At 51.8% G+C, this 15,221-nt stretch overlaps 1 protein-coding gene across 1 annotated transcript; it reads right to left on the bottom strand.

Moving 5' to 3' along the window:
* Positions 1-1,539: 1,539 nt before the first annotated feature.
* SAXO5 (stabilizer of axonemal microtubules 5) lies at positions 1,540-9,855 on the bottom strand. Its single transcript, XM_083594682.1, has 8 exons — positions 9,055-9,855; positions 7,758-7,864; positions 6,133-6,227; positions 5,188-5,300; positions 4,402-4,520; positions 4,108-4,294; positions 2,831-2,919; positions 1,540-1,760 (listed from the first exon to the last, which is right to left on the bottom strand). Exons 1-8 carry the CDS (start codon positions 9,653-9,655, stop codon positions 1,557-1,559), a joined length of 1,515 nt encoding a protein of 504 aa, XP_083450808.1. The 5' UTR covers positions 9,656-9,855; the 3' UTR covers positions 1,540-1,556.
* Between the last annotated feature and the right edge of the window lie 5,366 nt (positions 9,856-15,221).

Below are 15,221 nucleotides of genomic sequence, written 5' to 3'. Positions count from 1 at the left end.
TCACACACTTCCCTGGGTCTCACTGATGCCAAACACCTAAACAGATTACAGTGGTACCTCATGACTGGGAAAACCAGAGCTTGAACTATACAGTGGTACCTCGGGTTACATACGCTTCAGGTTACAGGCTCCGCTAACCCAGAAATAGTGCTTCAGGTTAAGAACTTTGCTTCAGGATGAGAACAGAAATCATGCTCCGGCGGTGTGGCAGCAGCAGGAGGCCCCATTAGCTAAAGTGGTGCTTCAGGTTAAGAACAGTTTCAGGTTAAGAATGGACCTCCGGAACGAATTAAGTACTTAACCCGAGGTACCATTGTAAAAGGACTTCTTTGGTCATAACCTTGGTGAATAACCGTGTGACGCTGTGGCAAAATAGGCGAACGCTATTCCATGAAATGACCTTAACATATTGGAGAACTGGGCACAAGCTAACCAAGCGAGTTTCCGCAGGGACAAAGGTTAGGTTCCTTGCTTAGGCAGGAAGAAGCAGATGTGCAAATGTTGGATGGGGATACCTGGCTCACGAGTAGGACACGTGAAAAGGATCGAGCGGTCTGGGTGGACCACAAGCTGAATGTGAGCCCACCGTGTGATGCCGCAGCAAAAAAAGCGAATGCTATTCTAGGCTGCATCTGCAGAAGATTAGTGTCCAGATCAAGGGAAGTCATTTTTTGTTGTTGTTGTTGTTTAGTGGTGTCCGACTCTTCCGAGTCGCATTGTGCTCAGAGTAGACCCATTGAGGGCTATGTGTATATATATTCTGGTTCATTGTTGTTGTTGAGTCGTTTAGTCGTGTCCGCCTCTTGGTGACCCCCTGGACCAGAGCACGCCAGGCCCTCCTGTCTTCCACTGCCTCCCACAGTTTGGTCAAACTCATGTTCGTAGCTTCGAGAACACTGTCCCACCATCTCGTCCTCTGTCGTCCCCTTCTCCTTGTGCCCTCCATCTTTCCCAACACCAGGGTCTTTTCCAGGGAGTCTTCTCTTCTCCTGAGGTGGCCAAAGTCTTGGAGCCTCAGCTTCAGGATCTGTCCTTCCAGTGAGCACTCAGGGCTGATTTCCTTCCGAATGGAGAGGTTGGATCTTCTTGCAGTCCATGGGACTCACAAGAGTCTCCTCCAGCACCAGAATTCAAAAGCATCCATTCTTCGGCGATCAGCCTTCTTTACGGTCCAGCTCTCACTTCCATACATCACGACTGGGAAAACCATAAGTGACCATACAGCATATATTCAACACATATTCTGCATGGACTGGTTGCAGGGCAACATGTGCAAATGGCTTTAGATACCTATGAGGTCCATAAATGACCATAGAGCATATATTCAACACAAAAAACAGCGGCAATTTGTTGTGGACAAAGGACCGCTGGACATAGAAAGGGCCCCATTCCCTTCAGGAGCTGAGGGCCGCATCAAACCTCAATCCGGCCCTGGATGTGAGCAATCAAAATATCCCACCCACCTTGCCTAACAGTAGAGCCGGCTCTGAACGGCAGCGGCGAGGCCGGAAACAAATGAATTGAGGTGGCCAAAAGGCGAAATAGACATATGGGGTTTATTCGGTCAGGCAGACGTTTGCAGGGATGATTTTCTTCTGGAGGGAATAATTCGGCAAGGTCCCCAGGGGGAGGCTGCTTTTCTGGTTGTCCCCCAACACCAGGGTGATGGGGCCTCCGTACTTGTTAGTGTAGGCGTCTTTCTGCTCCGTGCTGAACCAGCGCCGGTCCTTCCAGGGGTGGACCAGGTGGGAATACTTGATCTGGGAAGGAGAGAGAGAGAGAGCAGGAACTTAAAGCAGGAATAGAGAGAGCTTGCTTGTTCCGGCTGTCACAGGAAACCCCCCCCCCCCAATCATTCAGTTTGTACAAACTTCACACACTTCACACACACTCACACACTACATACGCTACACTTCTGTTATAAATTCATAGAAAATCAACCATACCTCGGATCTGCACTGTTCCACTTTTATTTTACTCCATGAAGGAAGGACTACAAAATGGGGAAGGTTTGATACAGGGCAGCCATAATCCCTTGAGCATACCAGCACATCCACAGGAGCCCTGCCCAGTTGCTATGCCAACCCTGATGGTCCCGGACAGAAGACCCAGTGGCGTAGCATGGGTTGTCAGCACCCGGGGCAAGGCAAGTAATTTGCGCCCCCTAACCCGTGGATTTGCGCCCCCTAACCCATGGATTTGCACCCCCTAACCCGTGGATTTGCCCTAACCCCAGATGTTGCGCCCGGTGCGGCCGGCCCCCCCTGCACCCCCCACGCTACACCACTGAGAAGACCATCAAGATCACAAAGAACTTGCATATGGGAGTGGATTCAGCATGGACTGGAACAAAGGACAATAATCAGATCTTCCCTCTGGGGGCAGGAAACTGCAAACTCCCCTCTGTCACCTGGAAAGTACTCATGGGGGGGGGGAAAGGGGGAACCAGCCAGGTGACAGGACACTCAGGTTACCACCCCAACTCCTCCCTCAACCCCTCCTTTCTGTGATGTATGCATGATGTTTCTGGGGGTGGGGGGCTTGATCTACAGGGTGGCAATTTCAAAAGTCTTTATAAGGCCTTGCACACCATTTTTTCTGGGTCCTTCCTCTCTCTTGCAAGTGAGGGGAGCACCCTGTTGCAACAGATCAATAAAGGCCAAGCCTACAGGCTGCTGTTTTGCTCCAAGTTATCCTGGTTGGTGTCTTTGTTTTTGTCCAAGGGAGCCCTCGGATTTTTCCGTTAACAGGGCCAACAGCCCATCTAGGGTGCTAGGCCTCATGGTTTGAGTTGGCACCCTGGCTGGCCTGGCCTAAGATGCTTCCTGACCTTCTGTAGCTCCTCCTCAGGGACCTGGCACTTCGCCTGGTGGTAAGGAACCAGCATGTCCTGGGTGCTGGTGGTGAGGCCCTCTGGCGCTGTGAGAGAGGGAGGAAAAAGAGGAGATAGTACAGGGGTCAGCAGACGTTTTCAGCAGGGGGCCGGTCCACCGTCCCTCAGACCTTGTGGAGGGCCGGACTATATTTTGGGGAAAATAAATGAACAAATTCCTATGCCCTACAAATAACCCAGTATCCCAGGTGTGGTCTGACCAAGGCAGAAGAGAGAGGGGCTAGGATTTCCCCATCACCTCTTGGCAAACAGATGGGGAAGAAATGGAGGCAGTGAGAGATTTGACTTTCTTGGGCTCCATGATCACTGCAGATGGTGACAGCAGTCACGAAATTAAAAGACGTCTGCTTCTTGGGAGAAAGGCGATTGCAAACCTAGACAGCATCTTAAAAAGCAGAGACATCACCTTGCCGACAAAGGTCTGTACAGTGGTACCCCGGGTTAAGTACTTAATTCGTTCCGGAGGTCCGTTCTTAACCTGAAACTGTTCTTAACCTGAAGCACCACTTTAGCTAATGGGGCCTGCTGCTGCTGCTGCACGATTTCTGTTCTCATCCTGAAGCAAAGTTATTAACCCGAGGTACTATTTCTGGGTTAGCGGAGTGTGTAACCTTAAGCGCCTGTAACCTGGGGTACCACTGTATAGTTCAAGCTATGGTTTTCCCAGTAGTGATGTATGGAAGTGAGAGCTGGACTATCAAGAAGGCTGATCGCCGGAGAATGGATGCTTTTGAATTCTGGTGCTGGAGGAGACTCTGGAGAGTCCCATGGACTGCAAGAAGAACAAACCTCTCCATTCTTAAGGAAATCAGCCCTGAGTGCTCACTGGAAGGACAGATCCTGAAGCTGAGGCTCCAAGACTTTGGCCACCTCATGAGAAGAAAAGACTCCCTGGAAAAGACCCTGATGCTGGGAAAGATGGAGGGCACAAGGAGAAGGGGACGACGGAGGACGAGATGGTGGGACAGTGTTCTCGAAGCGACCAGCATGAGGGAGGCAGTGGAAGGCAGGAGGGACTGGCGTGCTCTGGTCCAGGGGGGCACAAAGAGGCGGACACCACTAAACGACTAAATAACAACAAAGATAATAAGTAAACAGATAAAAAGCAAAATGCCTCTCTTGATTGCTGAGGCTTCTCTCTGCCTGTCCGAATGAGACACCCACCCAGGGTTTGGGAAACCGCGTTTTCCAGCCCCCGAAAACCCCATTATTACCGGGATAGTTGAAAGGGATGTTGCTCTTCATGATCTTCCACTTGTTCACGTCCAATTTGTGGGTCTCGGGGGGCGGGCGATAGTCCTCGTGTTGCGTGGTGCAGAAGTAGGCGTAGCGGTTGTCGCCCAAAGTCAAATCTTTCCGGGGTTTGGGGTTCGCCTGGGACGCCGGCTCCTCCCGGTTCGGCTGGGCAGAGAAGACACGAGAGTCGTGGGTTCGAGTCTCGTGCCGGGCAAAAGGATCCCTGCATCACAGGGGGGCAGCGAATCCAGGGACCCCAGGGATTTTGCTACCTCTCTGTAGTAATGACGGTGGATGGTGGTGGTGGCGTTTTGCCTGTTTCTCTCGGGGTCCCGATCCCCTCTGAGAATGGAGGACTCATTCTTCCTCGCCGTGATGATCTGCAACGGTCCTAGGGACATCCCGACGGAAGAAACAATCAGGCGTGGGGTTTTTGTTTTTCCTTCTCCCTCCCCGATCCCCTTTCCTTTCGTGCCATGTTTAGGGAAGCTTTTAATATTTGGTGAATTGTGGTGTTTTAATATTTTGCTGGAAGCCGCCCATTATTATTATTATGGCTTTCCAATGGCCAGGGTATAAATGGGTGGGATATAAATTATTATTATTATTATTATTATTATTATTATTATTATTATTATGGCTTTCCAATGGCCAGGGCCTGTTTTATTTTTAAGCTGCTCTGGGAAAAATTATTGCCCCCCCAAAAACCCGCTTTCGATTGCGGGATCGCTCCCCGGAGTTTTATGGGAGGCGAGAAATAAATGGAGAAATGATCCAAACCCGTCTCCAACCTCTGGGCAACCTCACCCAATGACACTCTACTCAAGAGTAGACCCTGCTGCACCTGAGTTAAGTCGTGCGCATCTCATTTCAGGGGTCTGAGTGCGAGCAAACCATCCTGTTTTCGTGGGGAGTGCGGCTAAGCGGTTCCTGAGCATGCACAGAGTTCCACCCCCCTCTTTGACATATGTTAAAAAGCAAACAGCCAGAAGAAACAGCTTGGGGCTGTGGAGGGAATAGCGAAGGGGGTGTCCGGACTTGAACCCGGTTCTCCTGACCTGGGTCCCTCCAGGGATATGCTTCCGACATGACGGTGGTAAAGTCTTGCCTCCCGTCTCCGGGCCGGATATTCGTCAGGCGGACCTGGGCGGCTGCGCTCTCTGGGTCATAGCTGTTGGCGAGAGATCGGCAGAGAGGAAAGAGAATATCGGATCAGCACCCCGTTTTCCTGAATTGTGTTGGTTTTTAAACAGTATAATAAAAATCAAAATAATAGTAATTTTTTAAATTATTATTAGTTTGCCGCTTTATCTTGCCCAGGGCAGTGCAATGCAACTTACAACCAGACAGACAGACCCAAAACCACCCCCCAGATATACATTAAAACCAATGTAGGGGGAATAAATACATTTTTAAAATCCTTCCCGCTGTAGAGTTCAAAGGGACCCTGCGGGGCATCTAGTCCAACCCTGAATATGAAGCCGACTCATACATAAATCGAACCCACAACCTTGGCATTAGAAGACATAAGAAGGCAGCCCTGTTTAGGGGAGGTTTCTAACGTTTGATGTTTTATTGTGCTTTTATTATCCTGTTGGAAGCCGCCCAGAGTGGCTGGGGAGGCCTGACCAGATGGGCGGGGTATTAGTAAGTTATCGATATCGATACCGTTCATAATAATAATAATAATAATAATAATAATAATAATAATAATACATTTACACCCTGCCCATCTGTCTGGGCTTCCCCAGCCACTCTGGCCAGCTTCCAACAAAAGATTAAAAATACATTAAAAATGACCTTTTTCGACACCTGGGAATTTCAGTCTGAATTATGCCCAACAGAAAGGACTCTGGGTTTCCCCCCCCCCCCAGTTGGTCCCTTTCCAACTCCGTTTTGAGGAGAGGCGACCAGAACGGTTCCCAAGGCAACGGTTACGCCGCCCGTTTTCACAGCGGCAAATCGGAAATCTGGAAATCTGCAGTCTGGAGGTCAGTCCTTACCGCTGGCTGCCAAATTCCTTGGGGGTGTACGCTCGCTTTTGCTCGGTCAGCATTTGGTGGCATCGGGGGTCTCCGAAGACGACTGACACCAGATTCTGCAACGGAGAGCGTGCAGAGTGCCTTCAGAGTGTGTTTTCATAGCATCATCATCATAATAATAATTTATTATTTATACCCCGCCCATCTGGCTGAGTTTCCCCTGCCACTCTGGGCAGCTCCCAATCAAGTATTAAAAACAGTACAGCGTTAAATGTTAAAAACTTCCCTAAACAGAGTTGCCTTCAGATGTCTTTTAAAGATAGGATAGCTGCTTATTTCCTTCACATCTGAAGGGAGGGCGTTCCACAGGGCGGGCGCCACCACCGAGAAGGCCCTCTGCCTGGTTCCCTGTAGCCTCACTTCTCGCAGGGAGGGAACCGCCAGAAGGCCCTCAGAGCTGGACCTCAGTGTCCAGGCAGTATGATGGGGATGGATACGCTCCTTCAGGTATACTGGACCGAGCCCGTTTAGGGCTTTAGAGGTCAACACCAACATTTTGAATTGTGCTCGGAAATGTACTGGGAGCCAATGCAGATCTCTCAGAACCGGTGTTATGTGGTCTCGGCAGCCATCCCCAGTCCCCAGTCTGGCTGCCGCATTCTGGATTAGTTGTAGTTTCCGGGTCACCTTCCAAGGTAGCCCCACGGAGAGCGCATGACAGTAGTCCAAGCGGGAGATAACTAGAGCATGCACCACTCTGGGGAGACAGTCCGCAGGCAGGGAGGGTCTCAGCCTGTGTACCAGATGGAGCTGGTAGACAGGATCACAGAAGGGACCACAAGCATCATCCGTAATAATATTTTTAATATTTATTTATACCCTACCCATCTGGCTGGGTTGCCCCTTCTACTCTGGACGGCTTCGAATACATATAAAAAACACCGCAAAACAGCAATACAAAAATGTCACGCTGATTTTAAAACGAGCAACTTTTACCAAACAAAGCAATATTCAGTAATCCGTTAAACAGCAAAGCTAAATAGCAGCACGCGATAATTAAATAGTTTACAATTGCTGAACTACAACTGGTGAAAATGACAGCACGAAATTGCGTAAAAGGATCAAATTGAGGAACAGGGATGCGCAACGTATGAAAACCATTTTTTTTTTGGTAAAATCTCACTGAACTCCAAGCACCTGAAATGCAGGAATCATTGAATAATAATAATCTAAAAAATCAGAATTAATTGCCAGTTAATGAACAACTGCAATTGAATTGTAGAATTGCGCAGTTGGAAGGGATCCCCGGGAGGTCATCCATCCCAACCTCCTGCAATGTAGGAATCTTTTGCCCGGCGGCGCGGAACTTGAACCCGCAACCCTGCGACGAAAAGGCTCGTTTTCTGCCGTATGGCAGACCTACTATTCATGTATCTGCTTCTGGCCTTGCAGGGGCTGGACTACAGGACCTTTGGGAGCCCTTTGAACTCTACGATTATGTGAGCTATAGCCCCATTTTCCCCCCTCCGGGGACGCCAAATTGGATCGCCACCAAGTGGGGATTCGAACCCAGGCCTCCCAGCACCCTAACCACTACCCCACGCTGCCCGGGGCAGCCGGTTTTTCCAGGGTCCCGTAGGTTTTACCTCGTCGAAGTGCTTTTCGGCAGGTGGCGCCCATTGCCCCGTGTAGTAAGTCTGGTACGTGGTCCCAAAATCGTGGCACCCGTGCCCTCTCAGGGGAGACTTCCCTCCTGGCAAGGAAAAAGGAGGCGGTTTTGTTCATACGTGGAAGCGAGAGAGTTTGGGGGAAACGACAGGAGCTTTTAAAAGACGTTTAAAGTCATTATACCAAATTTAAAAAATAAAAATTAAAAACCCTTCCTAAGCAGAGCTTCCATGGACAGATGCAGTCTACCTTGGGTGGCTTTCAAAAGCCAGAATTCTTATTAAAGATGGCTTTAAAATAGACAACTGATCTCAGTTAAAAGCTGTTTAACATGTTTAAAATGCCAGAATTTTCTTTTAAAAGAATTTCTTTTAGAAATAATTTTTTTTCTTTTCTTTTCTTTTCTTTTCTTTTCTTTTCTTTTCTTTTCTTTTCTTTACTTTACTTTACTTTACTTTACTTTACTTTACTTTTAAAAGAATTTTCTTTTAAAAGAAGCCAGAAGTTTCTTTTAAATTTTCTTTTAAAAGAAGCAAGAATTTTCTTTTTAAAATGGCTTTAAAATAGACAACTGACCTCAGTTAAAAGCTGTTTAACGTGTTTAAAATGCCGTTGGAAGAACCTAAGGGTTTTGTATTGATCATGTCTTCCTTTCAGGAGTGAGCGAGATTCGCACCCAAGAGCCCTCACCCTTCCTGAGAGAAGCATTGAATGTCTCCTAATTCTAAAGGGGGTTTGTCTCTTCCCAAATTTCCCCCGATTCTAAAGGGGAGTCTGTCTCCTCTCCGAATTTCCCCCGATTCTAATGGCATCCAGGTTGGCAGCCATCCCTGCGTCCCGTGGGAGGGAGTCGGGATTCGAACCCGCGTCTCCAACTGTGACGCTGCCCTGGCTCTCCAGAAGACCAGCCCAGTGGCTCATCCAGTCCAGCGGGGGTGAGCAGGATTCGCACCCAAGAGCCCTCAGCCTTTCCTTCTGTTTTTCGGTCCTCAACAGGCCCATTTTGGGGGTTCCACACTCTGCGCATTTGGGGATCAGACTCTGGGGTGGCTTCCGTTGATTTCATTTCAATGGGGGGGGACTTGTCTCCTCCCTGAATTTCCCCCCATTCTAAAGGCATCCAAGTTGGCGTCCAGTGGCAGGCAGTTCCGCAGGCGAACTCGGAAAGAAGGCCTTTCCAACCCCTCGTCCCCAAACCCACCCACCGTTGGTGCTTCTCCCCGGCTCCCCCCCCCGGGCACCCCAAAGCACCGGGTGCCCCCCGTGCCAACGCACCCAGGTGTTGACTGGGCGCCTTTTCGGCCGGCTCCGTCCTCCCGTGGCTGGGGTACGATTCCTGGTAGAGCGAGGCGGGCAGCGGCTGCTTCTCCTTGTCCCCGCTGGGCACGCTGTCGTCCCACTTGTCCACCCGCCGGGGGGCGTCGCGGGGCAGGGGGGGCGGGTAGGGGTAGCTGTCCCTGGTGACGGAGGCGCCGGTGCCCTGGCGAGGGTCTCGGTGCATCTGCAGGTGGGGCGAGGGCGGCCGGGCGGGCACCTTCGCCTCCAGCCCCCGGGGAGGGTACGAGAGGTAGGTCTCCGAGCGGGTGTCCCATGCGGAGGGGTCCATGTCCTGGTTCAGGACCCCCGCGCACTTGGGGGGCCGGATGGCCTGGCTGCGGAAGCTGCCCCACCGCGGTGGGTAGTCAATGCGGTAAGGCGAGATCAGGGTGGCACCTTCTGGGCGACGGTCACCGCCCAGCTGGAAGTGCGAAGCTTGCAGGAAATGGGTGCTGGCCAGGCGAGAGGGGGCCCTGGGCACCTTGCGGACCTCCGTGACCCGGCCTGGGTTGGGGGGCGCCGTTTGGGGGTCCCCCGGGCACCAGCAAAGGGGCACCATCTTCTCGGAGAGCGTAAATGTGCCAGGGGTCTGCGGGAAATCGGAACCTGGCGTCCGGGCACCGTCGATTTGGGTTTACAAGCTCTGGTGCGCCCCCAAATCTTCCACATTCCCTATATGCATTGCTTTATAAAAAGTGGGGTGCGGAATCCCCTTTTAAAGCGCTCTTTGGGGCACGCAAGTAGTGCTGTTTTGCAAGGACTTGGGGCGGAATATGGCTTCCTGGATTGTGAGGTCATAGGAAGGGTGGTGAGGTCATAGGGAAAAATGGTGAGGTCATAGGGAAGTAAGGGGGGGTCACCCGGACGGAGCCTTTCTTTAAGGGGTTGTCAGAGCGAAGGGTTTAATCCATCGGTTGATTTAATCTATTGATTTAATCTATTGATTTAAATCTATTGATTTAATCTATTGATTTAATTTAATTCTCCTAGCTCTATGGCCCCTCTGCCCCTTTGCTACCTCTGAGACCACTCTACCCTTTTCCTAGCTCTGTGGCCCCTCTTCCCTCAATTCCTAGCTCTGTGGTCCCTCTGCCCCTTTTCTACCACTGAGACCCCTCTACCCTTTCCTAGCTCTGTGGCCCCGCTACCCCTTTCCTACCACTGAGACGCCTCTACCCTTTCCTAGCTCTGTGGCCCCGCTACCCCTTTCCTACCACTGAGACCCCTCTACCCTTTCCTAGCTCTGTGGCCCCGCTACCCCTTTCCTACCACTGAGACCCCTCTACCCTTTCCTAGCTCTGTGGCCCCTCTACCCTCAATTCCTAGCTCTGTGGCCCCTCTTCCCTCAATTCCTAGCTCTGTTGTCCCTCTGCCCCTTTTCTACCACTGAGACGCCTCTACCCTTTCCTAGCTCTGTGGCCACTCTACCCCTTTCCTACCTCTGAGACCCCTCTGCCCTTTTCCTAGCTCTGTGGTCCCTCTGCCCCTTTTCTACCTCTGAGACCCCTCTACACTCTTCATAGCTCTGTGGCCCCTCTGCCCCTTTTCTACCTCTGAGACCCCTCTACCCTTTTCCTAGGTCTGTGGTCCCTCTGCCCTTTTCCTAGGTCTGTGGTCCCTCTGCCCTTTTCCTAGGTCTGTGGTCCCTCTGCCCCTTTCCTACCTCTGACACCCCTCTACCCTTTTCATAGCTCTGTGGCCCCTCTGCCCCTTTTCTACCTCTGAGACCCCTCTACCCTTTTCCTAGCTCTGTGGCCCCTCTGCCCCTTTCCTACCTCTGACACCCCTCTACCCTTTTCATAGCTCTGTGGCCCCTCTGCCCCTTTTCTACCTCTGAGACCCCTCTACCCTTTTCCTAGCTCTGTGGCCCCTCTGCCCCTTTTCTACCTCTGAGACCCCTCTACCCTTTTCCTAGCTCTGTGGCCCCTCTGCCCCTATTCTACCTCTGAGACCCCTCTACGCTTTTCCTAGCTCTGTGGCCCCGCTACCCCTTTCCTACCTCTGAGACCCCTCTACCCTTTTCCTAGCTCTGTGGCCCCTCTGCCCCTTTCCTACCTCTGAGACCCCTCTGCCCTTTTCCTAGCTCTCTGGTCCCTCTGCCCCTTTCCTACCTCTGAGACCCCTCTACCCTTTCCTAGCTCTGTGGCCCCGCTACCCTTTCCTAGCTCTGTGGCCCCTCTACCCTTTTCCTAGCTCTGTGGCCCCTCTGCCCCTTTCCTACCACTGAGACCCCTCTACCCTTTCCTAGCTCTGTGGCCCCGCTACCCCTTTCCTACCTCTGAGACCCCTCTGCCCTTTTCATAGCTCTATAGTCCCCTCTTCTCCCAATTCAACCTCTGAGACCCCTCTATCCTTTTCATAGCTCTATGGTCCCCTCTTCCCCCAATTCAACCTCTGAGACCCCTCTATCCTTTTCATAGCTCTATAGTCCCCTCTTCTCCCAATTCAACCTCTGAGACCCCTCTACCCTTTTCATAGCTCTGTGGTCCCTCCTCCCCCAATTCAACCTCTGAGACCCCTCTATCCTTTTCATAGCTCTATGGCCCCCTCTTCCCCCAATTCAACCTCTGAGACCCCTCTACCCTTTTCATAGCTCTATAGTCCCCTCTTCCCCCAATTCAACCTCTGAGACCCCTCTACCCTTTTCATAGCTCTATAGTCCCCTCTTCTCCCAATTCAACCTCTGAGACCCCTCTATCCTTTTCATAGCTCTATAGTCCCCTCTTCCCCCAATTCAACCTCTGAGACCCCTCTATCCTTTTCATAGCTCTATAGTCCCCTCTTCTCCCAATTCAACCTCTGAGACCCCTCTACCCTTTTCATAGCTCTGTGGTCCCTCTTCCCCCAATTCAACCTCTGAGACCCCTCTATCCTTTTCATAGCTCTATAGTCCCCTCTTCCCCCAATTCAACCTCTGAGACCCCTCTACCCTTTTCATAGCTCTATAGTCCCCTCTTCTCCCAATTCAACCTCTGAGACCCCTCTACCCTTTTCATAGCTCTGTCCTCTCTTCTCCCAATTCAACCTCTGAGACCCCTCTACCCTTTTCATAGCTCTATAGTCCCCTCCTCCCCCAATTCAACCTCTGAGACCCCTCTATGCTTTTCATAGCTCTATAGTCCCCTCCTCCCCCAATTCAACCTCTGAGACCCCTCTACCCTTTTCATAGCTCTATAGTCCCCTCTTCTCCCAATTCAACCTCTGAGACCCCTCTACCCTTTTCATAGCTCTGTCCTCTCTTCTCCCAATTCAACCTCTGAGACCCCTCTACCCTTTTCATAGCTCTGTGGTCCCTCCTCCCCCAATTCAACCTCTGAGACCCCTCTATCCTTTTCATAGCTCTATAGTCCCCTCTTCCCCCAATTCAACCTCTGAGACCCCTCTACCCTTTTCATAGCTCTATAGTCCCCTCTTCCCCCAATTCAACCTCTGAGACCCCTCTATCCTTTTCATAGCTCTATAGTCCCCTCTTCCCCCAATTCAACCTCTGAGACCCCTCTACACTTTTCATAGCTCTGTGGTCCCTCTTCCCCCAATTCAACCTCTGAGACCCCTCTATCCTTTTCATAGCTCTATAGTCCCCTCTTCTCCCAATTCAACCTCTGAGACCCCTCTACCCTTTTCATAGCTCTATAGTCCCCTCTTCTCCCAATTCAACCTCTGAGACCCCTCTACCCTTTTCATAGCTCTGTCCTCTCTTCTCCCAATTCAACCTCTGAGACCCCTCTATCCTTTTCATAGCTCTATAGTCCCCTCTTCCCCCAATTCAACCTCTGAGACCCCTCTACCCTTTTCATAGCTCTATAGTCCCCTCTTCTCCCAATTCAACCTCTGAGACCCCTCTACCCTTTTCATAGCTCTGTCCTCTCTTCTCCCAATTCAACCTCTGAGACCCCTCTATCCTTTTCATAGCTCTATAGTCCCCTCTACTCCTCAGAGCTATGAAAAGGATAGAGGGGTCTCAGAGGTTGAATTGGGAGAAGAGGGGACTATAGAGCTATGAAAAGGGTAGAGGGGTCTCAGAGGTTGAATTGGGGGAAGAGGGACTATAGAGCTATGAAAAGGGTAGAGGGGTCTCAGAGGTTGAATGGGGGGAAGAGGGGACTATAGAGCTATGAAAAGCATAGAGGGGTCTCAGAGGTTGAATTGGGGGAAGAGGGGACTATAGAGCAATGAAAAGTATAGAGGGGTCTCAGAGGTTGAATTGGGGGAAGAGGGGACTATAGAGCTATGAAAAGGATAGAGGGGTCTCAGAGGTAGGAAAGGGGTAGCGGGGCCACAGAGCTAGGAAAGGGTAGAGGGGTCTCAGTGGTAGGAAAGGGGCAGAGGGGCCACAGAGCTAGGAAAAGGGTAGAGGGGCCACAGAGCTATGAAAAGTGTAGAGGGGTGTCAGAGGTAGAAAAGGGGCAGAGGGGCCATAGAGCTATGGAAAGGGTAGAGGGGTGTCAGAGGTAGGAAAGGGGCAGAGGGACCATAGAGCTAGGAAAGTGTAGAGGGGTCTCAGAGGTAGAAAAGGGGCAGAGGGGCCACAGAGCTAGGAAAGTGTAGAGGGGTCTCAGAGGTAGAAAAGGGGCAGAGGGGCCACAGAGCTATGGAAAGGGTAGAGGGGTGTCAGAGGTAGGAAAGGGGCAGAGGGACCATAGAGCTAGGAAAGTGTAGAGGGGTCTCAGAGGTAGAAAAGGGGCAGAGGGGCCACAGAGCTAGGAAAGTGTAGAGGGGTCTCAGAGGTAGAAAAGGGGCAGAGGGGCCACAGAGCTAGGAAAGGGTAGAGGGGTCTCAGAGGTAGAAAAGGGGTAGCGGGGCCACAGAGCTAGGAAAGGGTAGAGGGGTCTCAGAGGTAGGAAAGGGGTAGAGGGACCACAGAGCTAGGAAAAGGGGCAGAGGGGCCATAGAGCTATGGAAAGGGTAGAGGGGTCTCAGAGGTAGAAAAGGGGCAGAGGGGCCACAGAGCTAGGAAAGGGTAGAGGGGTCTCAGAGGTAGGAAAGTGGTAGAGGGACCACAGAGCTAGGAAAGGGTAGAGGGGTCTCAGAGGTAGGAAAGGGGCAGAGGGGCCACAGAGCTAGGAAAAGGGTAGAGGGGTCTCAGAGGTAGGAAAGGGTAGCGGGGCCACAGAGCTAGGAAAAGGGTAGAGGGGTCTCAGAGGTAGAAAAGGGGCAGAGGGGCCACAGAGCTAGGAAAGGGTAGAGGGGTCTCAGAGGTAGAAAAGGGGCAGAGGGGCCACAGAGCTAGGAAAGGGTAGAGGGGTCTCAGAGGTAGAAAAGGGGCAGAGGGGCCACAGAGCTAGGAAAGGGTAGAGGGGTCTCAGAGGTAGAAAAGGGGCAGAGGGGCCACAGAGCTAGGAAAGGGTAGAGGGGTCTCAGAGGTAGAAAAGGGGCAGAGTGGCCACAGAGCTAGGAAAAGGTCAGAGGGGTCTCAGAGGTAGGAAAGGGTAGCGGGGCCACAGAGCTAGGAAAAGGGTAGAGGGGTGTCAGAGGTAGGAAAGGGGAAGAGGGACCATAGAGCTAGGAAAAGGGCAGAGGGGTCTCAGAGGTAGGAAAGGGGTAGAGGGACCACAGAGCTATGAAAAGGGCAGAGGGGTCTCAGAGGTAGGAAAGGGGTAGAGTGGCCACAGAGCTAGGAAAAGGGTAGAGGGGCCACAGAGCTAGGAATTGAGGGAAGAGGGGACACAGAGCTAGGAAAGGGTAGATGGGTCTCAGTGGTAGGAAAGGGGTAGCGGGGCCACAGAGGTAGGAAAGGGTAGAGGGGTCTCAGTGGTAGGAAAGGGGTAGCGGGGCCACAGAGCTAGGAAAGGGTAGAGGGGTCTCAGTGGTAGGAAAGGGGTAGCGGGGCCACAGAGCTAGGAATTGAGGGTAGAGGGGTCTCAGAGGCAGGAAAGGGGCAGAGGGACCACAGAGCTAGGAAAAGGGTAGAGGGGTCTCAGAGGTAGGAAAAGGGCAGAGGGGCCACAGAGCTAGGAAAAGGGTAGAGGGGTCTCAGTGGTAGGAAAGGGGTAGCGGGGCCACAGAGCTAGGAAAAGGGTAGAGGGGTCTCAGAGGTAGAAAAGGGGCAGAGGGGCCACAGAGGTAGGAAAAGGTTAGAGAAGTCTTAAAGGTAGGAAAGGGGTAGAGTGGCCACAGAGCTAGGA

This window comes from Podarcis filfolensis (assembly GCF_964270895.1).
Source record: "Podarcis filfolensis genome assembly, chromosome: 18".
Lineage (NCBI taxonomy): Eukaryota > Metazoa > Chordata > Lepidosauria > Squamata > Lacertidae > Podarcis > Podarcis filfolensis.
Note: the sequence above shows the minus strand (reverse complement) of the source record. Positions and strands in the feature narration are given on the sequence as shown.